Below are 22,900 nucleotides of genomic sequence, written 5' to 3'. Positions count from 1 at the left end.
TAACAAACAAGCAATCCCTGCATGTGCTGCAACTATCTAACAAGCAATCCCTGCATGTGCTGCAACTAAAAAGCAATCCCTGCATGTGCTGCAACTATCTAACAAGCAATCCCTGTATGTGTTGCCACTGTGTAACAAACAAGCAATCCCTGCATGTGTTGCCTCTGTATAACAAGCAATCCCTGCATGTGTTGCCTCTGTATAACAAGCAATCCCTGCATGTGCTGCAACTATCTAACAAGCAAGCAATCCCTGCATGTACTGCCACTGTAACAAGCAATCCCTGCATGTGCTGCAACTAGCTAACAAACAAGTAATCCCTGCATGTGTTGCCTCTGTGTAACAAGCAATCCCTGCATGTGTTGCCACTGTGTAACAAACAAGCAATCCCTGCATGTGCTGCAACTATCTAACAAGCAAGCAATACCTGCATGTGCTGCCACTGTGTAACAAGCAATCCCTGCATGTGCTGCCACTGTATAACAAACAAGCAATCCCTGCATGTGCTGCCACTGTGTAAAAAACAAGCAATCCTGCATGTGCTGCAACTATCTAACAAACAAGCAATCCCTGCATGTGTTGCCTCTGTGTAACAAGCAATCCCTGCATGTGCTGCAACTATCTAACAAGCAAGCAATCCCTGCATGTACTGCCACTGTAACAAGCAATCCCTGCATGTGCTGCAACTATCTAACAAGCAATCCCTGCATGTGCTGCCACTGTGTAACAAGCAATCCCTGCATGTGCTGCAACTATCTAAAAAGCAAGCAATCCCTGCATGTACTGCCACTGTAACAAGCAATCCCTGCATGTGCTGCAACTATCTAACAAATAAGCAATCCCTGCATGTGCTGCCACTGTGTAACAAACAAGCAATCCCTGCATGTGCTGCAACTAACTAACAAGCAATCCCTGCATGTGCTGCAACTATCTAACAAGCAATCCCTGCATGTGCTGCCACTGTGTAACAAGCAATCCCTGCATGTGCTGCCATTGTGTAACAAGCAAGCAATCCCCGCATGTGCTGCAACTAACAAGCAATCCCTGCATGTGCTGCAACCATCTAACAAGCAATCCCTGTATGTGTTGCCACTGTGTAACAAACAAGCAATCCCTGCATGTGCTGCCACTGTGTAACAAACAAGCAATCCCTGCATGTGCTGCCACTGTGTAACAAACAAGCAATCCCTGCATGTGCTGCCACTGTGTAAAAAACAAGCAATCCTGCATGTGCTGCAACTATCTAACAAACAAGCAATCCCTGCATGTGCTGCCACTGTGTAACAAACAAGCAATCCCTGCATGTGCTGCCACTGTGTAACAAACAAGCAATCCCTGCATGTGCTGCCACTGTGTAAAAAACAAGCAATCCTGCATGTGCTGCAACTATCTAACAAACAAGCAAGCAATCCCTGCATGTGTTGCCTCTGTGTAACAAGCAATCCCTGCATGTGTTGCCACTGTGTAACAAACAAGCAATCCCTGCATGTGTTGCCACTGTGTAACAAGCAAGCAATCCCTGCATGTACTGCCACTGTAACAAGCAATCCCTTGTAAGTAAGGTTGGTATTTTATGTTTTTATTCATCACAATAGTTTATTTAGCTTGTTTTATGAATGTATAGCACAAAATGTGAGGATATTTCATAGAAATAAGGGAGATTTTATAAAAGAAAGTGTGCTGCTCAGGCATATACAGTAGTTCCCTAACATATTCCTTCTCTTGCTTCAGATTATCTGCTGAAATGGAGAGGAAAATGTACAATTTATCCAAACAACTTGATGTTGAGGAAGTAACAAACATGCTGTTAGATGATACAGACCTCACACTGAATGAGGATTTAGGAGAGGAAAGTGAGATTGATTCTCATGATGAGGTGGAAGAATGTGTCCTGGATTCTGAAACAGAGCAAGATGGTGACAGTGGTGAGGATGAAGAAGTTGGATCATATTATATTGGAAAAGATAAAAATACTAAATGGAACAAGAAGCCATTCCAGAAAAAACGTAGGGAACCTTTAAACATTATTACTCACCTTCCTGCAGTAATAGGAACTGCACGTAATGCAAAAACTGCAGTTGAATGCTGGAACAGTATATTTACAGATGACATTCTGGACTCTATTGTCACATATACCAACCAATATATAGACATTATAAAGGACAAGTACATCTGCAACAGAACCATCAAGCCCACAGATGAAATAGAACTGCGTGCTTTTTTTGGATTACTGTACCTTGCAGGAGCTTATAGGGCAAATAGACAAAGTTTGGAGGAACTTTGGGGTAAAGATGGGGATGGAGTTGAAAAATTTAGCCTTGTTATGTCCATAAACAGATTCAAGATTCTAATTCGTTGCCTTCGGGTTGACGACAGAACTACCCGAACCGAACGCAAAACACATGACCGACTTGCTCCAATTCGTGATATATTTCAAAGATTTGTTGTAAACTGTAAACAAAGTTATTACCCTGGAGAGAATCTCACTATTGACGAAATGCTCCCTGGTTTTCGTGGTAGATGTGCCTTTCGTCAATATATTCCATCAAAGCCAAACAAATATGGAATAAAAATTTATGCCCTTGTTGATGCCAGTAAGACCTACACTTACAACCTGGAAGTTTATGCAGGAAAACAACCAGAAGGTCCTTACTGTGTGAGCAACAAACCCATTGATGTTGTAAAAAGACTGGCTGAACCCTTATTTGGATCGGGTCGCAATATTACAGCTGACAATTGGTTTACAAGTTGTGATCTGATTGATTATCTGAAAATTCAGAAGCTGTCATATGTGGGAACTGTAAGAAAAAACAAAAGGGAATTGCCGCCACAGTTTGTAAGTGTGAAAGAGAGACAACAGTACAGCAGTATGTTTGCATTCCATAATGGAAAAGCTTTAGTTTCCTATGTACCACATGCCAAAAAAATCGTACTTCTTCTATCAACACTTCATGATGATGCTGCCATCGATCCTGGGACTGGGGCAGAAAAAAAACCGGAGATAATTACATTTTACAATGCCACCAAAGGGGGTGTGGATACAGCAGATCAGATGTGCTCCACTTTCAACGTCAGCAGAAACATCAAACGCTGGCCAATGGTCATATTTTTTGCTATGTTGAATTTGGGTGGTATAAATTCACAAGTAATTTATCTTGAAAACAAGCTTGAACCACTCCGTAGACGATTGTATCTGAAAAAATTGGCCCATGAACTAGTACTTGGAGAGCTACGCAGGAGAAGCGTGAAAACAATCGGTATCCCCTCTCGCCTTCAAGTTCAGCTCAAAAGGTTCCGCCCAGAAGATGATGGTGAAAAGTCACCATCTGCACCACCTCACAAAAGAAGGAGATGCACCACCTGCCAAACGGAAAGCGGAACCAGAAGGCTTTCAAATTATGAATGTCTCAAATGTCATAAAGCAATTTGCCTGACACATGCAAAAATGGTGTGTAATTCTTGCTATTTGCTCTGCAAGTGTGACTTTTCTGGGGAAACCTCAGCATCTACTTCTGATTGAATATGTTTTTAATAGTACTTAAGGTACCTTAAAATTAAGTTTGTGTTCAAAAATTTTCTTTGTACATTTTTTTGAGAGAGTCGAACTGGGGACTATTTGGCGGGAGTTTTGAAAAGTTTGTATTTCATAGTTATTAGTTTTATGTTAAGTAAATGGTTTTTTTTGCAACTGATTATGTGTAGTCTCTTTTATTACATCCCTATGAAGGTCACTGATCACTTTTAGAGCACTGAAATTGCAAACAGATATTATAGGTATTTTTCCAGCAGGCGCCTGACAGGCACATTGTATGTGAACTCGTTAGTCCGAATATTGTATGTGACGGAGGGTTAACACAATTCATATATCAATCTAATATATATTGAAGTCAGCCCTCCAGTTTGTATAGATTATGTTATTTATATGCACATGTAGCTCTTTCAAAGGCCCGAGTCCTGTTCCTTCACTACCAAGAAATCAGCATTTGAATTGAGCTGAGGAACAAGCCTCTGTCACTCCAGCTCTATTCCTCACCCTGCGCCACCTCCTCCTAGACTAATGACTCATTTACCTGCAGTCACACAGCATAGAGGCCATTAGTCAAGAAGAATAGGGAATAACTTTTTTTTTCTTTTAGGGGGAATAACATGTTCCCGGTGATCTTACTTTGTGTAACCATGCTGGTTGGTCTTGCTGCAAGTTCTCAGTAAATCTATTCTACAGTCCAGAAAACGTTGTTGTGAATACACTTAGCTACCACTACATTGTGGTACAACTACAGCTCCAACAACGAGAATGTATACATACGAGTGTCCCCCAACTCCAGTCCTCGAGCCCCCAACAGATCATGTTTTCAGGATTTCCTTAGTATTGTTCAGATTATGGAATTATCATCTGGCCAATGCTAAGGAAATACTAAAAACATGATCTGTTGGGGGCTCGAGGATTAGAGTTGGGGGGACACTGCTGTATATAGACAACTTGCAACAATCACAACTGAACTTTACCAGATCACTAACCACCAGACTGTACACCGGGGGTCGGCAGTGTTTGTCTACAAAAATATTAATGCAGCTGCTGCAGGTTCACAGACCAGACATTCTGCTTAGAAAAAGGGGGAGTTGTGGATAATCCACGCTGCTGGTGGGTGGAAAGGTAGATCCATGTAGAAAAGCCGCGGAGACACCATCACGTGTTTCTCAACGCAAGCAATAAATAGCCAGGTCTTTCACTGGGAAGGAACAACCACGGGAAGGGCAGCATCCAAGAAGGAAAACCACCTATGTCAAAACATGGTATCCATCCACAGACAGCTGTTTCGGGGTATTTGCCCCTCATCAGTGTGGAGTAGGAAACTGGCTATTAGGAGCAGTGCCTAGTAAAAGCACTATAAATATGGTTGCTCCTTCCCGGTGGAAGACCTGGCTATTTATTGCTTGCGTTGAGAGACACGTGATGGTGTCTCCGCGGCTTTTCTACATGCATTTGCATATTTCCCATAAGGGATGGGGGCAGTGTTCTGGATCACTGCGTTGAGAAACACATGACGGTGTCTCCGTGGTGTTGGATGCCTTGATCTTCCCAAGGTCATTCATCCTTTTGTTTATAGAAAGGTAGATCCAGGCACACACAAATAGGTTTGTGGTTTTTCATCTGTCTAATAGCCTGGATCTACCATTTTACCCATCACAGATTATATATATATATATATATATATATATATATATATATATATATATATATATATATATATATCATTTATTTATACACACACAAACACACGTCCTGCCACTATTTCCTTTTTTTCTCGGTCAGTCTCATGCCCAGAGATTGTCATTAGTGATGAGCACGCGCGGTGTTATCCGAGTATCTTTGACGTGCTCGGATAATAGCCTCGAAATATGCAGCTGCAGGGACTCGAACATGTTAGACAGTCACAACACATGCGGAGATTGCCTGTTATTCTTTGCCGTACATAAAACCATTCCATGCTGATGCATACATTAAAAAAAGTATATTAGGCAGTAGTATTCTTATTTTTTTCCACTATGGTGTCCTATGGGTGATGTATGTTGCTGAATCTTTTCTTTGGATGGACGCACAAAAGCAAGGTGTTACAAAACCTAAATATATTAATAGAAAAGAAGTTTTGGATCACAATGAAAAATAACACACTACATGCATAGCTGAAACACCCAGTCCCCTTATTAGCTGTACTGGCTGAGTGCCTTCTAGTTTAAGTCCAGTCTTTATTTCCTCCTAGAGTCCCCTGTGCTGACCGCCTGAGACCCTCTGCCTGCTCCGGCTGTTCCATCCAAGAGCAGGATCCATGTAAAATGTACAGCAGCCGTCTGTGGAGCGGGTCGACAGGAAGATAAAAGGGAATTACAATTACCGTATGTATTTGTAACATAGTTCGTAAGGCCGAAAAAAGACATTTGTCCATCCAGTATTTGTGATACTTCTATTATAACCAGAGGATACCTTTATTATTATTCGTAATGGTAAGGATAGCAAAATAAAGTTTGGAAGCAATTTATCCCTGAGGGGCATCACACAGCTTCAACGACAGCACCTATTGTACGAACAGAATATGTCTATGGGATAACACTAGGACTCCGTTCACCCAAACGTCCTAACATGGTTTTATTGTGCTTCTGTTGCTCTTTTAGGGCCAAAAGGAAATACCATACTATGTAGTTAGGTTATAGGACTCCAAAACTGCGACAGAAACAGATGTCTTTGTGCAAATAGCAATGTAAATGTCACCAATAATAAGTCACATTGTCATGTAAGACTTGTCCCACCATGACTACTGCAGTGTTTACGGGCTGCGATTTCCAGGCTGGTAGATGGTTTCCCCAATAGCCTTATAGGCACCTACTGTATGCTGACTCTGCCGCTTGTCCATCCTATGGGGTTTCCCGTCCGTCTGCAGCTCACCTGCATTCTTGACATTTTGCTTGCTTGATTGATAAAAATGTCTTTTTGTCATCCAATCTAAATGTGCAAAAATTCTAAGACATGACCTATCACATGATGCCTTGTGCCAAAATTTTGGTGCAAATTTCTGACACAAAGTAAGTAATCTAATAGCATAAGCCTATATGAAATGTTTAGAAAAAAATGTTTTGCATTTTAATACCGTCTAGCTTAAAGGCCCCCTATATACATCAGACGGACGTCAGCTGAACCTGCCAATACAGTCTGATGTGGACGGAGGTCTACCGACTCTCACCAGCACACTGATGTGAAGGGATATATGGATCTGACATGGCCGATTTTGGACAGACGATCCTTTTGTTTTCTGTTAGATAAGCCACCGCCAAAGGAATATGGCACTGACTCGCTTGTAGAAAACACAGGGGTGCTCAGCAGAGGGGCCAGGAGAGAGAGCTGACCGCGACTTTTGAGTTTGGGAGGCTTAAGTTTGCATTGTTTAAGATTTAGCCAAAATAGATAACTCTGGACATTGTGTTCCATATGACTTTACTAACCAATCAGAGTGCAGTTTATTTTTCCACAGCAGAAAGAAATAAAACGTGAGCTCTGACTGGCTGTTAATTCCAATCACCAATGCAGGGGTGACTGACGCATCAGTGCTTGGCTATAGACATTGCAGGTCTAATTGGACCACAATGTGATGATGCTGGAAAGTGTTGGAACAGGAGCAGGGATCGGTAAGGCAAGGTCACTTATTATTTTACAGGTTTTTGGTTTGTTTGTTTTTTTATAAACGAAGTCAGATGTAAACCCCGCAGGAAGAAAGGGAGCAGTAGCACAGCGTTTTGCACTGACATCCTGCAGTTACAATGACCAGTGTGAACGCAGCTTTACATACAGGCCTTGTGCTAAACTTTGCACGGCATTGGGAACTTCAACACACAGGTGTAGACACTGCTGTTTGGCAAACAACTCGGTACAGTTCTGATAATCCAAGATTACGGTATTTTTTTTTTTTTTTTTTATTGGACATCATGTTAATCTCAAACTGAAATTTTCTTGGTCTCATGCAGGACTAGCAGGACTTTTCCTGTCCGGTTGGTATTTCTTATTTATTTAATTTCAGAGCTACATTAGTGCATGTTACAATGCAGAGGATGGAAGTGCAAACAGAGACACATTACAGGGTAACAAACTAATGAACAAGTCACAAACACCATAAATGAACTGCATTTAGTTATATTGCCACAAGAGGGCGATACAGGATAAATATGATGTTCACCTCCACTGACCAGAGAGAAAGAAAGTTTATCTTACTATGTTAGCGTTCGTAAACCTGCAAATTGTGAGAGGTGCATTATGCTCCACAAAAAAATAAAATAATAATAACCAAATGGCTGATTGAGAAAAAGAGTGTTAACACAGCTCTAAGTGTCAGAGGCACCGGAGATGCCGGGCGATGGATTTCTGGCACATAAATAAATGACTCCCGCCACGGTCCGGCCACCACACAGGACTCAGCTAGACATAGGCACGGCTTAGTTTGAATCTTTTGCGTCTCCGTTAACCCCGTCCTCCCCGTGGGTGGCATTAGGACCATAAAAGTGACTCACCATCTTGGAAGACGCGCTCCACATTAAGCCCGTAGGTGGCGCAGGTTTCATAGTAAGTGCATCGCTTGAGGTCATTGGAAAGCTTTCGTGCACGGGAATCGTCTATCACCCGGGGGTTACTGCCGCTGATGGCATCTGGATGAACGACAAGCAATCTAGTTACGATTGGATGAAAATTCATTTAGAACGAGTCATTTTGAACGAGAGAAATAATTTTTTGTAAAATCTTTGTTAACCGGTCTTGTATAATTCTCTATTCACCACCAGAAAATCGCTGCCCACTAGCTTACTGATAAACTGCTGGTGGCACAGTGATTTATGGACGTCTCATAACACAGCTCCCCAATCCAACCATCTTCTTACAGATTAAAAAAAAATAACTGTAGCTTTAACGTCATGCTTAAAAAGTTTTACGCAAACTGCAATGTCATGCCATGTAAGTAACTGATCTATCAAAAAGGGAAGAAAAAGCAGAAATCGGGAATGTGGTCATTTCTTTGGGGTTTAAACCACATAGTGTGAAGCCTAAACATACAATTAAGAACTGTTTAAGGCGGCTTTCCAGTAATCCTATCCCCAGGAAAGGTCAATAATATAAGATCAGCAGGGGTCCGAATCCTAGTCCCCCCACTGATCAGATGTCATTAGCTCTGGACGTACAGTGTGCAGAAAGGAACACCACAGCGCCACACACTGCTTAGTGGCCGCTGCCGTGTACTGCAGGTAAACACTTATGGTAAGTATAGGAGCTCATATTCAGCACTAAGCAACCCGCTGCCAATAGCAAACATGAAACATGCAATTGCATCTAAAGAAAATGTTACGGTATATGGGCGCTGTAGACAGGAATCACATTACTACCAAAAAATACTGTTGTGCTCCTGATGTAGATAACAAGCAGACATGATACTAAATATACAAAACATGAAAACTGCATTTCACATATGGAAGCAAAATGCTGATATGAGGTCTTAGCATCTGGTCCGGGCCATCAGAGCAGGCTTCACATCAGCGGCTGCACCCTGTGCGCTTCTGGCGGTTCCTACACACTTATGATGTCACAAGCCTAATACATGGCAGAGGAGCCTAGGATGGCGGCAGCAGAGGTGCAGACCGCCGTGGTCCGGCTGCATCACCAGACGAGTGCAGCACTAATCTTTTTCTAAACTTTAATTACTGACACAATCCAATGCATTATTGTGTGTTTATAGGCACGTTACTTATTTTACACTGATCCCAGGTGACGCCCTGCATTAGAACTCAGAGCTGCATTCACAATCACACAGGTCGTCAATGAAAACAACCAACAACGTTGTGTTGTCAGCCGCACCCCTCAATGCCCTGTATGCTGCCTGTATAAATGTCTGACATCAGCGTGCGCCCCCTCAGGCATCCATACTGAACTCATGATTATTACGAATTATAGAATGTAACATGTGAGATACAGCAGTGATCACAGCAAACTGAAGCAGGATAAACTTTGGTTTTCAGGTGCCCTTTAAAAAACATCTAGTATCGCTGGACCCTCTAACTTTTGGATGGGATCTGGTGAAAATCTAAAGCATAACATACATAATATAGGTGCAGCCATGAACTTTTAAGGACACCAGACATTTCTCTATTTCTCTCAACTTCAGTTTTCTTTTGAGAAGAGAACCATAAACCACTGAGTAGTGATGAGCGAGCCTGCTGGGGTAAGGTGTTATCCGCCCATGCTCAGGTGCTAACAGTGTCTTCATTGTGCTCGAATAATATGTTCGAGTCCCCGCGTTTACACGTCTTGCGGCTATTTGACAGCGGCAATACAAGCAGGGATTGCTGGTCTGTTCGGAACAGCCGCGAGACATGCAAGCTCGTGGAATCAATCATATTATTCAAGCAGGCCAAAGATGCTTGGTTAGCACCCGAGCATGCTTGGATAACACCTTATCCCAGCACGACTGCTCATCACTACCACTTTAGTGATGAGAGACTATACTTGTTGCTCAGGTTTTCCTGAGCACGCTCGGTTGACCGCCGAGTATTTGTTAGTGTTCGGAGATTTAGTTTTCATCACAGAAGCTGAATGATTTACAGCTACTAGCCAGCCTGAGTACATGTGGGGGTTGCTTGGTTGCTAGGGAATCCCTATATGTAATCAAGCTGGCTAATAGCTGTAAATCATGCTGCTGAGGCGATGAAAACTTAATCTCCGAGCACTAAAAAATACTCAGAGACCACCCGAGTATGCTCTGGAAAACCCAAGCAATGAGTACACTCGCTCATCACTACCACTGACCTATCCACTGGCAGCAGATCACCTCTGGCGGATTTAAAGGATCTGATATGTTAAAGGGGTGTCAAAAGCTGGACAACCTCTTATTAACTGGTAATGTCCCAGATAAAATGAAAAAGAAAAACAAAGCACTCACCTCCCAGACAGGCACGATTCCAACAATATCAGTGCATTCTCTCAAGCTCAAGACATGTGATATTAATTTGCACTAACACCGCTACCTTTGGGAAACACTGCCCCAATATTGCTGAAATGGCACCGGTCCAGGATTTGAGTAATTGTGTTTTGTTTTATTTTATCTGGGGCGCTTCAGTGGTTTTCCAGTATTGGACGACCCCTTTTAAAATCTTTATGTGTAACTGTGGACAGTTAGCTGTGTTGCCAGTAGATGGCAGTGTTTTCCTTCTCTTTCCAACATAAGCACGTTGCAGATTCACCCAATCAGCAAGAAAAGATGGACGCCCCATCTCCACTCACCCTGAGTCCCCACAAGCACCATGGGGATTTCATTGGTGTTGCGGTAGTTGGCCAGGCGGCTGTAGTAGTGATAGACAGTCTGGAAACTGATCTCATCCTCCAAGCTAAAGACAAAGATTACAGCATCCACCCACATTGCAAACTGAAGGGGAAGAAAAACAAAACAGACGTGAGAAGGATTGAGAAACAAAACAATCAGTAGAACAAAGAACGATGTGCAATGAGTGAGCAGATCGATTACTGAAGATCGGCAGTATCAGCATGCAGATTCCCCTTACTTGTGCTTCTGGGGGTCCTCCCTCATCCCGGATCAGCAGGAGGTAGCTCTGTCCGTCCACCACTATCTCCTTCTTGAAGCGTCCACCTGTCACAGATATGGGAGTTAGTAAGGAGCATAAGACCCCAGTGGAAGGACGTGTATGGGACAGACAATAGGTACATGTTGGCACATTGCTTGTAAGAGACTGTGGGTACAAAGGCCATTAGGAGACCACCTTTACAATGAATCACTGGAGCGGCATTAGTAAAGCAGTTGCATTGCTCGCCCGCTCTGAGATTAACCCATTTCTGTACTCATTTGAAGCCCCTCGGTACCCCACTACAAAAAGTCTTTACAAGCAACGTCCAGGTGTTAGTAGCCAATGTACATGGTGACTTAACATTGCCAAATCCCAGTACGTAAGGCAGAGCTGCAAACAGCCAGAAATCTACAGATAGGAGGCCGGGGGTCTGCAGTCCTGCCCCCCGCACGTGTGGCATATACAACACATGGCACAACACAAGATGGAAGAGGTAAAATCATAACAGCACCACAGGACAATGCACAAAATATCGATGTAAGGGAGGATGGGACACAGAAGTGTAACTACAGAGTGCCCGCTATCTGCCAACTGGACGAGGAGGATTGTAATCCCCCATGTTAGGTGTCGCTACAAGCGAAGAGAGGAAAATAAATACTACTCTTACATCAGAGAACTAGGAACCACTAAAGTTTGCCAAACATCAGCGCTGGAGCACTTGTTCCAAGTTTAAAGAGACCCCAACAATTCTGACAATTCACAGAAATGATTCACCCTGATCAACTCCGTCCATCAGTGATTTAATTAACGGCAGCTCCACAAAGATAAAAGAAATTGATGAGTATTATTCACTTGAAGCTGAAAAACCCGTCAAAGCCGTATGTAGGGACGCCGCTCAGACGAGAAGAAACTCGATCTACCCCTCTATGGGCTGTGGAGGGTCCTTGCTGTCATTTCCTTCCCCAGAATAATACAATAACACATGGCTGCTCGGAGCTGTGTCTTATTACACACTGCACTCAGCACCACTAAGTATATGATCTCCCAGGAGCGGGAACAAATCAATACCTCGTCCATGATTATTACCCGGCCAAGACTCCTTCATAGTGGAATCTAAGCGGAAAAGACCCTAAAGCCATCGCCGACACAGCGGCGGCTCAACTGTGAAGGGAAGATCTCTGAAGATGCAAACAGGAACATCTGCAAAGTAATAACCTAAAGAATAATCAAAAAAAATTACAAAACTGGCCAAAGTAATAACCATGAAGAATAAGCCCAACATTAACAAAACTGGTCAAAGTAATAACCATGAAGAATAAGCCCAACATTAACAAAACTGGCCAAAGTAATAACCATGAAGAATAAGCCCAACATTAACAAAACTGGCCAAAGTAATAATCTGAAGAATAAGCCCAACATTAACAAAACTGGCCAAAGTAATAATCTGAAGAATAATCCCCAAATTTACCAAAATGGCCAACTGAAAAATATCCTGGAGGACTTTTGGTCTTTATTCAAAATCAGGTCATGTAGATGGAGATGGGCAGCCGGTCTCTTTGTGATTAACTGACCCTTTTCTCAGAAAAGTGATGCTTGTGACTTGGCGGTACAAAGCAGGGTCTAAGATGACAATAATACAGCTGGCCATGCTCTACTTTCCTAATACAATCTGTTACAGTTCGGTCAGTAAGCACGTCTTTGAGGCCATTGACTGCAGGGCTGGGGAGTGCCTCATCCATAGACACAAGTCAATAAGTTACACGAGGACCTCTGTACCCAATCCATCCACATACTGTATATACATAAGTGCTGTCATAAGCTGAACACTAACTAGCAATTAACAGTACTGTTTTTAGTTCCCTGCTTAAATCCCTTTGTGTTTCTTGATAATCCCCAGAACAGATTAAGAGGGCTCCAAGAAGAATAAATACAGTATTTGATGTATTTTCCAAAAAATATAATGCAACATTAAAGGGATCAACTACAATGTGCTTCAAAGGGACTGGAAATATGTATCCTGGATGATTCACCCATGAGGTTAGAAATAAAAAATACCCCAACTGCTCCTCCAGTTAGGGACGAGCCCCATTATCAGGGCTCAAAAACTTTTTGGTAAAACTACGTTTTAATGAAGGCAACAAGCTCTACAATAGAAGGTAGATGCACCTTCTTTCAGTAGAATTTGTAAATGTTAACGAGAAACTTTGATGGCAGTGGAGATGCGAGAAAAATGTACAGAAATTAAAAAAAGGATGTGGAGGCATCTTTATGTCATAGGCAGAGGTAAAATAGGGACTGCAGTGAAGGAGTGGCTGGTGAAGCCATGGAGGCACGCAAACGACAAAAGGAAGAAAGAGAAAGCACAGGAGCGAAAGATCGGGCACTTATAATCTAACCTGTTGCTCTCAGGGGAAATAAGTTGCAGTCAGTGCTGTCCAGCAGAGGATTTCTCTCCTTACTGAAAACACATGAACGCTTGGTCAAATCAACGGTTCATGTGTGGATGGGGTCAAGAGAGACAGCGGCTGACAGCGATCTCATGTATATGGGCACCTACACGGAGATGTTCACTACTTCTGGAAATATTACAGAGGTTAGGGAGCATTTTAGGAGAATGAAAGAACCAATACTAATCACTGGAATCCCCACCCGCTACAGCACTAACACTTCCGGTCCTGGTGGAGTCCAACATCCCGCCCGCTGAGATCTCTGATGGGTACAGGGTCATGTCACTGGTGCTCAGCGCATTTTTGTTTATTATTACGCTTTGCTTAGAAAGCGCTTTACAGACGCCATCATCACTGTCTACACTGGGGCTCACATCAGCCTTTGGAGTGTGGGAGGAAATCGGGGGACCCAGAGGAAACCCATGCAAACATGAGGAGAACATAAAAACTCCTTGGTGGGATTTGATCCCAGGACCCCAGTGCTGCAAAGCAACAGTGCTGCTATCCACTGAGCCAACCTAATGATCACTTCCATTCCTGGCAGAGATCATGGGGCAGCAGTGCTTGATGGTTAGTACTGGGTTCTCTTTCTTTCTTTAAAAATGCTCCCTACCTTCTGTAAAGTTTCCAAAGCTAGAAGTCAGAGGTGGTCCGTATCATTGGCCATGAGAGTGGTCTGTGGCTGCTGGATGGAAGCAGGAGAATTGCCTCTTATCTGACATCTGCAGCTCTTCTTTTCATTAGTTGGCCAGCAGTGACATCATTGTGCCGGCTAACTAGTAAAAAAAGAGCTGCGGATGCCATCAGGTAAGAGGCGGTCCAGAGACCGATGGACTGGGACATGCAAATCTATATGCACCAAATTTAGTAGTGGACAATATCTTTAAGAGCACGAAAAGTAGAAACTAAGGGGACGGGTAAATGAAACAAAAATAGTAGATAACGGAGTGAATGGAAGAAAAAAAAAGCCTCTGTCTAAGATATAAAGTGGATCAGTGTGTTGGCGAGACACGGGGCATTTCAAGTGCATCACCAGCGAGATACTGGACTGGAGTGCATCACTAGCGAGATACAGGACAGGAGTGCATCACCAGCGAGATACTGGACTGGAGTGCATCACCAGCGAGATACTGGACTGGAGTGCATCACTAGCGAGATACTGGACTGGAGTGCATCACTGGCGAGATACTGGACTGGAGTGCATCACTAGCGAGATACAGGACAGGAGTGCATCACCGGCGAGATACTGGACTGGAGTGCATCACCAGCGAGATACTGGACTGGAGTGCATCACTAGCGAGATACTGGACTGGAGTGCATCACTGGCGAGATACTGGACTGGAGTGCATCACTAGCGAGATACTGGACTGGAGTGCATCACTAGCGAGATACAGGACAGGAGTGCATCACCAGCGAGATACTGGACTGGAGTGCATCACCAGCGAGATACTGGACTGGAGTGCATCACTAGCGAGATACTGGACTGGAGTGCATCACTGGCGAGATACTGGACTGGAGTGCATCACTAGCGAGATACTGGACTGGAGTGCATCACTAGCGAGATACTGGACTGGAGTGCATCACTGGCGAGATAGTGGACTGGAGTGCATCACTAGCGAGTTACTGGACTGGAGTGCATCACCGGCAAGATACAGGGTGTTTAAAGTTTATTACTGGTGAGATACAGGGCGTTTGGGGTGTTTCACTGGCGAGATATGGGGCGTTTGGAGCAATTCCCAAAGACACTATGTAACATTAGACAAATAATGCAACTACATGACACAATCTATCAGGCGACACCAATTAGGGAGTGGGATGGAGGTAGCCCAAACTAGGAGATGGAGGAAACGGAAAGAGATGAAGAAACACAGAAGGAGGAGTCAACTCTACGTCAGATATCTCCGCCGCCTTGCTGTCTCCTCAGCACGTAGGGAACGAATATTTACCTGCATCCATATCTGTAAAGAACCAACGGGACAAGCAGTGAGGAAAAGAAGGAGCTTAGACAGTCAAAGACCAGCCAAGGCTGCACATAATACACAAGACACAGAGGCCTAAAGTCTCCGTCGTGTCCCTCACACAAAAGGAACCAAGTATTACAGGGAGAAAAGGCCGAAAAATAGCTAAAAAGTGATCTGCTCAGAATGGTGGTAAGTTTGTGAACTGTGAACATGCTGCACACAAGTCCTGTAGTGACTACAACCTGTATCATATATTACCCCCAGGATGCCTGGAGTTACTAAATGCTGAGTTAACGCCTCGATCGTCACAAACACAAGGACATGGCCGACCTGCAATTGTTTGTGCTGCTAATGCCATCCCCAAATCTCCTCTCACAGAAGGGGAAATCTGCTGTTCTATGGTTCCATCCATCTACCAGATGAATATTACCATTATACTACTTCTGGCTGGCCATGTAATCATAGCCACATATGTACAGAATGAAATGTCAAGGGCCATGTGCTGAGGCGGTGTGGGCTGGGGGATAATGGCAGGCCTCTAATGAAATGGAGGTCTCTATTTTGTACAACATTATTTTTACACACAGACTTATTAAAGCACCTCTGCAGTGGGTTTTTTTTTTAATTTTATTTCCGAGCTGGAGTTTTGCCACTAATGTATGTTCCCTGCCCCTAGTATTATACTTCCCAGCCGCCGACTCCATCGGTTATCGGCACCGCTCGGTGTTCTGCGGGTTGTGATCTGCTGGATCGCTCCAGTGTCTCCAGCCAGAACGCGGCACTCAGAATCACACAGAGCTTGTGACCGCTACCTGTGTCTTCCAGTCAGTCAAAAATGCGGCCACAAGATGGCGACGCAGGACCGGAGCGGCGCTGGGAGAGCTGAAGATGGCGGATGGTAAATATCCAGTTAGATGCAGGGACCTGATGTTAGTGGCACCACTCCAGAGCTAAAATTTAAAAAAAAAACACGCAGGAGAGGTGCTTTAAAGCTGCCTTCACATACAGCAAATTCCTGGTGTTTGCTCTTATTCTTTAAGGTCTGTGGCATTAAAAAATGTGCAGCAAGCTCTGGTTATGATGATCCTGCTGGTATGTTTCCCACAGGCATCTTTGCAGGACTTCACAGCATGTTACAAATGTAATGAACTGAAAAAAATGCTTGCAAAAAAAAAAAAAACGAAACACTTGAAATTCATGGTGTTTTTGACAAGCAAAAATGCAAAAAAAAAAAAACCCCAAAAATATATATTTGTGTAAAGGAAACGTAACAGGAGGCATTATTGCCACGCACTCACCTTCTGGGGACTCCTCTTGCACGTAAGTACCCGTGAGATACCGGTGAACCAATGCAGACTTTCCACTTGCTAGATTTCCCACAATGCCCTGAAAGAACAACCATTCACAAGAACATTAGCTTTTCATCAGAAGACAGACGTCACTACAATATTTCAGACCCTTTTGATCTCGGGAAGACGAGCCGCGGCCATCGGTGTCTGACAGCAGCTCAGTCGCCTTCTACTTATACTACCAAGAACATGTACACACTCGGCTGAGTCACGCGTGCATGACATGGGGGTGTCCGGAAAGAAAGGCGTCAGCCAATCAAGTGTTCAGACAACAGCTATCTTATGTGTGTGACCAGCGTCAGCGATGGAGACGCTCCACACTCACTACGGCACTATAGGTGGGATAGTCAAACAACTCCGAACCAGAAAAAAGTTCACCTTCCTACTAAAAGTTGTGGCATACGATGTCTCCCACCAAATAATAATCACTGAGGTGCAAAGCCAGACCCAGGCACAGACAAGAGTGGTGAATCTTTGGGGATGACACGCATCTCCCTTAGGCCACGTGCACACTATCAGTATGGGGTCAGTATTTTACATCAGTATTGGTAAGCCAAAAGCAGGAGTGAGGAAAAATACAGAAGTGGAGACGTGTCTCTATTATACACGTTCCCTAGGATGGCTCCGCTCCTGGTTTTGGCTTATAAATACTGATGTAAAATGTGGACTTAAAATGAATGTACACAAATTTGTATTCCCCCACCCCACCCCCATTTTCTGAAGTGAAACTCCCCAAAAAGTATGGACATGCTGTGAATTTCAAAATCAGCACCATGTGTCATTTTCCAATCGGAAATTTTTTACTCCTTGTGATATTTGCAAAATTTCAGTCGCAAAACTGCTACTGTAAATGCTCAAAATTCACACACCGATCGTGCTTAGTTGCGTAATGTACATTTACCCTTAGGCTAAGTTGACGCGTTGTGTTTTTGCTGCGTTTTTATGGCAAGTTTTAGCTGCCTACAAAAAGCAGGTTTTGATTAGTTTTTACTGCGTTTTTGTCAGGATATATTTGTTTCATGTGCATGAAAAAAAAAAAACATCTGATTCAACTTTATCAGGTTTTGGCACAAAAAAAATGCAGCAAAACCTGATATCGCGTTTTTTGCTTAGTTTTTGTACTTACTCATTGCTTTTAATGGGTGAAAAACGCTGAAAAAAATGCTGAATGAAGTTGCAAGCTGCATTGTGCAAAAACCAAGCTCTTATGACAAAGCAGTCAGGAAAAATAAAAAACTGTGTGCATGAGATTTCTGAAATCTCATTAACTTTGCTGGTACTGTGAAACATAGCTGAAAATTGGCATACAAAAAAGCTGAAAAACACCACGTGTAAATATAGCTTTATCGTGTAACCGTTGGTTTAATTTTTATCAAAAAAAAAAATCACAAACCAATAGTACACATGAAAATAAGCAACTTTACAATGTATCTCAGAGAAATCCGTTTTTTTTATTTTCCAAATAGATTTTACAATATCAATTCAATGGTAAATACTGTAAAATCTACCTTATTACAGAGATAGGAGATTACCGATGGTGTTAATATTCTATGGAGGAGCTGGAGGAAGACATTCTGCTGCAAGTTCTCCTGAAACAACGGTTAAGCTTTAGCTTTTTTTGTAACCATAGAGTGACAGTTTCAAGAAAAATTGCAGCAGAATGAATGGGCAGCCTGTAGCTCCTGCCTCTGCATAGAGTTTTATAAGCAGCAGCTGTCATCTTCTATCTCAGTAATGGGGAAATCTGTTTCCAATGAGCACACATTGTACAGCTTTCACCCTGGAATTCAGATTGAAAAATCAATCCAGGAAGAGAAAGAAGCCGAGTTCTCTGATAAGTTCTATTACAAAGTTGCTGATTTTCATATGTACTATTGATTTATGAAATAATAATGAAAACGATGGCTACACCTTAACCCCTGCACGACCTTGGTCGTACTCCGTACTTCTTAATCAGCTGGTACTTACTGACCTTAGACGTACTGAATACCTATAGTTGATTTTCCATCACAGCACCGCTCCCGGACCTTTAACCCCCTAAATACTGCCCGATTGTTGCCATGGTGACCCCTGACCCATCATGACGGCATCCGCCAGGCTACAGCAAGTCCCTCAGACCATGCACAGAGCACTGTCTCAGGGACTTGTGTGAGTGCAGCACTGACGGTTCTAATCCATTGCAATGGAGTATAACAGCGATCAGGCTGCTGAAAGGGAAAGTCCCATAGTAGAACAAAATAAACAGGTTTAACAAAATTATTATATATATATATATATATATATATATATATATATATATATATATATATATATATATATATATATATTTATTACACACACACTACCGTTCCAAAGTTTAGGGTCACTTAGAAATCTCCTTATTTTTTTAAAGAAAAGCACGGTTATTTCCAACCATCATTTCAGCGTTCGTATGGTACTTTGTGTTTGCTAACTGTGTAACAAGGCTAATGGGTGCTTAGAATACCCTTGAAAACCCTTGTGCAAGTATGTTAGCACAGCTGAAAACAGTTTGGCTGATTGGAGGACCTATAAATCTGACCTTCCTTTGAGCTAGTTGAGAATCTGGAGCATTACATTTGTTGGTTCCATTAAACTCTCAAAATGGCCAGAAAAAAAAAGACCTTTCATGAGAAACTCGACAGTCTATTCTTGTTCTTAGAAATGAAGGCTATTCCATGCGAGAAATTGCCAAGAAACTGGAGATTTCCTAAAACAGTGTGTACTACTCCCTTCAGAGGAGAGCACAAACAGGCTCTAACCAGAGCAGAGAGAGAGGTGGGAGACCCCGCTGCACAACTGAGCATCAAGACAAGTACATTAGAGTCTGTAGTTTGAGAAATCGACGCCTCACAGGTCCTCAACTGGCAGCTTCATTAAATAATGCACGCAAAACGCCAGTGTCAACGTCTACAGTGAAGAGGCGACTCTGGGATGCCGGCCTTCAGGGCAGAGTGGCAAAGAAAAAGCCATGTCTGATACTGGCCAATCAGAGGAAAAGATTAATATGGGCAAAAGAACACAGACATCGGACAGAGGAAGATTGGAAAAAAGTGTTATGGACGGACGAATCCAAGTTTGAGGTGTTTGGATCACACAGAAGAACATTTGTGAGACGAAGAACAACTGAAAAGATGCTGGAAGAGTGTCTGACGCCATCTGTCAAGCATGGTGGAGGTAATGTGATGGTGTGGAGTTGCTTTTGTGCTGGTAAAGTGGGAGATTTGTACAAGGTAAATGGGATTTTGAATAAGGAAGGCTATCACTCTATTTTGCAACACCATGCCATAACCCGTGGACAGCGCTTGATTGGAGCTTATTTCATAATAATTTTTTTTTAAATTAAAAACTTTTTTAGAACCGTCGTCAATGTCTGGACTAGATTATCAATTCATTTAGCAACCAATTTGATTAATAAAAGTATGAGTTCTCATGGAAAACACAAAATTGTCTGGGTGACCCTAAGCTTTGGAATCGTAGTGTGTGTATACATGTATCTTGTACTGATAAATTTCTATTTAACCACTAGTTAATCTGTTTAGCGAACGCTGTAAAAAAAAAAAAAATTAAAAAAAAAAAATAATGATGCTTTTCAACATACTGCCGAACAAAAAGTGGAATAAAAAGTGATCAAAACGACAAATGTTAACAAAACTGGCATCACTGAAAACAATCCGCCATACAGCTCCATCAGCGGAAAAAAACAAAAAAGTTATAGCTCATAGAATCGAGCGATGGAAAAAAAAAAATATATTTTTCTATAAAATTGTTTTTATTGAGTAAAGGCACCAAAACATAAAAAAAAACAATATGAATGTGGCATTGCTGTAATTTGGCCAATGTTTTTCACTAATCTGCTTTGGAAGAAACAGTGATAGTGTCCACTGGGCTGCTATCTGAAGACGTCACCGCTGTGCTCTGCTTTACGGTCGGCGCTGACACAGTCAGTGCGGGAAGCTGACGGCGGGGGACGTGACAGACATCGGAATGGGAGTATGTACTGTTTTTTTTTTTTTTTTTTTTAACTTTTACAATGGTAACCAGGATAAATATCGGGTTACTAAGCGCGGCCCTGCGCTTAGTAACCAAATGTTTACCCTGGTTACCCGGGGACTTCGGCATCGTTGAAGACAGTTTCAACGATGCCGAAGTCGTTCCCCTGATCGTTGGTCGCTGGAGAGAGCGGTCTGTGTGACAGCTCCCCAGCGACCACACAGCGACTTACCGACGATCACGGCCAGGTCGTATCGCTGGTCGTGATCGTTGGTAAGTCGTTTAGTGTAATGGTACCTTTAGGGTAAATTCACACTAGGTTTTCCCTGCTTTTTGCTGTGATTCTGGCATGCTAGATTTGTCTATTGTGCATGCTGATAAGTTTACTGTTAAAAAAAAAAAAAAAAAAAGTCTTATTCTATAGAATCAGATTGTGGGCACTAGTTGTGGCACAAAAACGCAGCAAAATGCCTGCGTTTTGGGGACGATTTTTCAGCATTTTTTCACCACACAAATATTTCAATGGGTGAAAAACACTGAAAAAAATGCTGAAAAAGAAGTGACATGTTCCATTCTGCAAAAAAAACATGCAAAGCACAAAATCCTAATGACAAAAAACCCCAAAAAAACTGTGTGCATAAAATTTCTGAAATCTCAGACCATGCTGATAATACAAAACACTGCTGAAAATTTGTTTAAAAAACGCTGCAAAAACACCTAGTGTGAACTTAGCCTTACAGTAAGCAGCATTCTGTAGTCTACACAATTGTAGCTTGTTCAGTTGAAAGATTTCTGAAATCTCAGGCACACGGTGCTTATTTTTCCTTGTGGGTTTGAACAATTTAGCCTTTTTTTTCCCCAATCTGCCAACTCTTTTCCTTTGTTTTTTGACCCGAAATGAATCCGAAAAACACAAGCAAAAGTGTATGTAAAAATGAGCATATTTCATGAAGCGTTTTCTCTTCTGTAAATCCTCAACATGTGCACATGGTCTTAACAGTCCAGGAACCACTGGCTGTCTGGATGCTGTAAAAAAAAAAAAAAACACACACCACCTCCCATGACACTAGAGGGCCATAAATTGCAGACCTCTGCACTAAAGAGTTACTGAAATCCCTCACTATATGCTGTCCATATTCTCAGTGATTGCTTGGACAGTCACATAAATCCTCTCCCGAGCCTGGGAACTACAGCTATCTCGCCATACTTTCCACAGATACACATGAATGCCTTTTTTTTTCCTGGCTCCTGGATTAGGTGATTGGCTCAGGAATCGGGGATAATTCTCTCCAGCTTCCCAATGTAATGAAATAACCACTGTGCTAGAGCAGATGTAATTCTTTACAGATGGGGTCTCCAGAAAGCGGGCTGACAATTATGGCACCACACAGCAGAGAGCTCAGGCCTGGCCCATTATAGGTATATGTGTGTTTTATTATATCATAAGTGAGGCAATTCATAAAGATTAATGCTCCCAGAAATACTGTAAAACACTCCATTTACAAGTGCACCGAAATCCTGGGCCAACTTCACCCGCACTGCACTGTACCCGGCCGGCCCAGAAGCTTTCAACTGCACTGGAAGAATTTTTAGCATACACGGGCCACTGTCCTGAATGCATCTTTCAACCCCCCTAAAGACTGGACAATTTCTTTTTTTTTTTTAGGTGGTAGCACCCGATCATCTAATGCTTCTGCGTGGAACGTCCTGCATATGACGTGGCGGGAAAGAAGGATAAAAGTCAATTGCCTGATCCCTTTATTGTCCTGGGAGATAATTTCTGAGCAGATGAGTCCCAGAATGTCTCGGGGTGCACTTACACTGGCCAATAATAATTGGGAAGAACGTTTTCCTGGCCACCACAATCTACAAAAAAAAATACAATACTTGCTTCTCCTCCTCGTTTTCCTATATAGTGACGTCATCGCGCCCACTGCACTGAGAAGTCAGAGGAAGAATGATGGAGGAGGGATCGTCAGCTGATGCTCCCTCCATCATTTCTTTCATCGGAATCGGCAGGATGTCG

General features: G+C 42.7%; 1 protein-coding gene across 6 annotated transcripts in view; it reads right to left on the bottom strand.

Moving 5' to 3' along the window:
* Positions 1-22,900, bottom strand: part of AGAP1 (ArfGAP with GTPase domain, ankyrin repeat and PH domain 1) — a 484,860-nt gene that overhangs the window by 208,633 nt on the left and 253,327 nt on the right. For 4 of the 6 annotated variants that reach the window (XM_069733319.1, XM_069733320.1, XM_069733322.1 and 1 more), the window contains 5 exons: positions 16,813-16,900; positions 15,500-15,511; positions 11,086-11,171; positions 10,808-10,949; positions 8,056-8,190 (listed from right to left, as the gene is read on the bottom strand). In XM_069733319.1, coding sequence (XP_069589420.1) covers positions 8,056-8,190; positions 10,808-10,949; positions 11,086-11,171; positions 15,500-15,511; positions 16,813-16,900 — 463 coding nt within the window. The remainder of the gene's footprint in view (positions 1-8,055; positions 8,191-10,807; positions 10,950-11,085; positions 11,172-15,499; positions 15,512-16,812; positions 16,901-22,900) is intronic. The other 2 variants (XM_069733321.1, XM_069733318.1) reach the window with 1 other exon arrangement.

This window comes from Ranitomeya imitator, chromosome 7 (genome assembly GCF_032444005.1).
Source record: "Ranitomeya imitator isolate aRanImi1 chromosome 7, aRanImi1.pri, whole genome shotgun sequence".
NCBI lineage: Eukaryota > Metazoa > Chordata > Amphibia > Anura > Dendrobatidae > Ranitomeya > Ranitomeya imitator.
The sequence above is the reverse complement of the archived record's forward strand: the minus strand, read 5'-3'. Positions and strand labels throughout refer to the sequence as shown.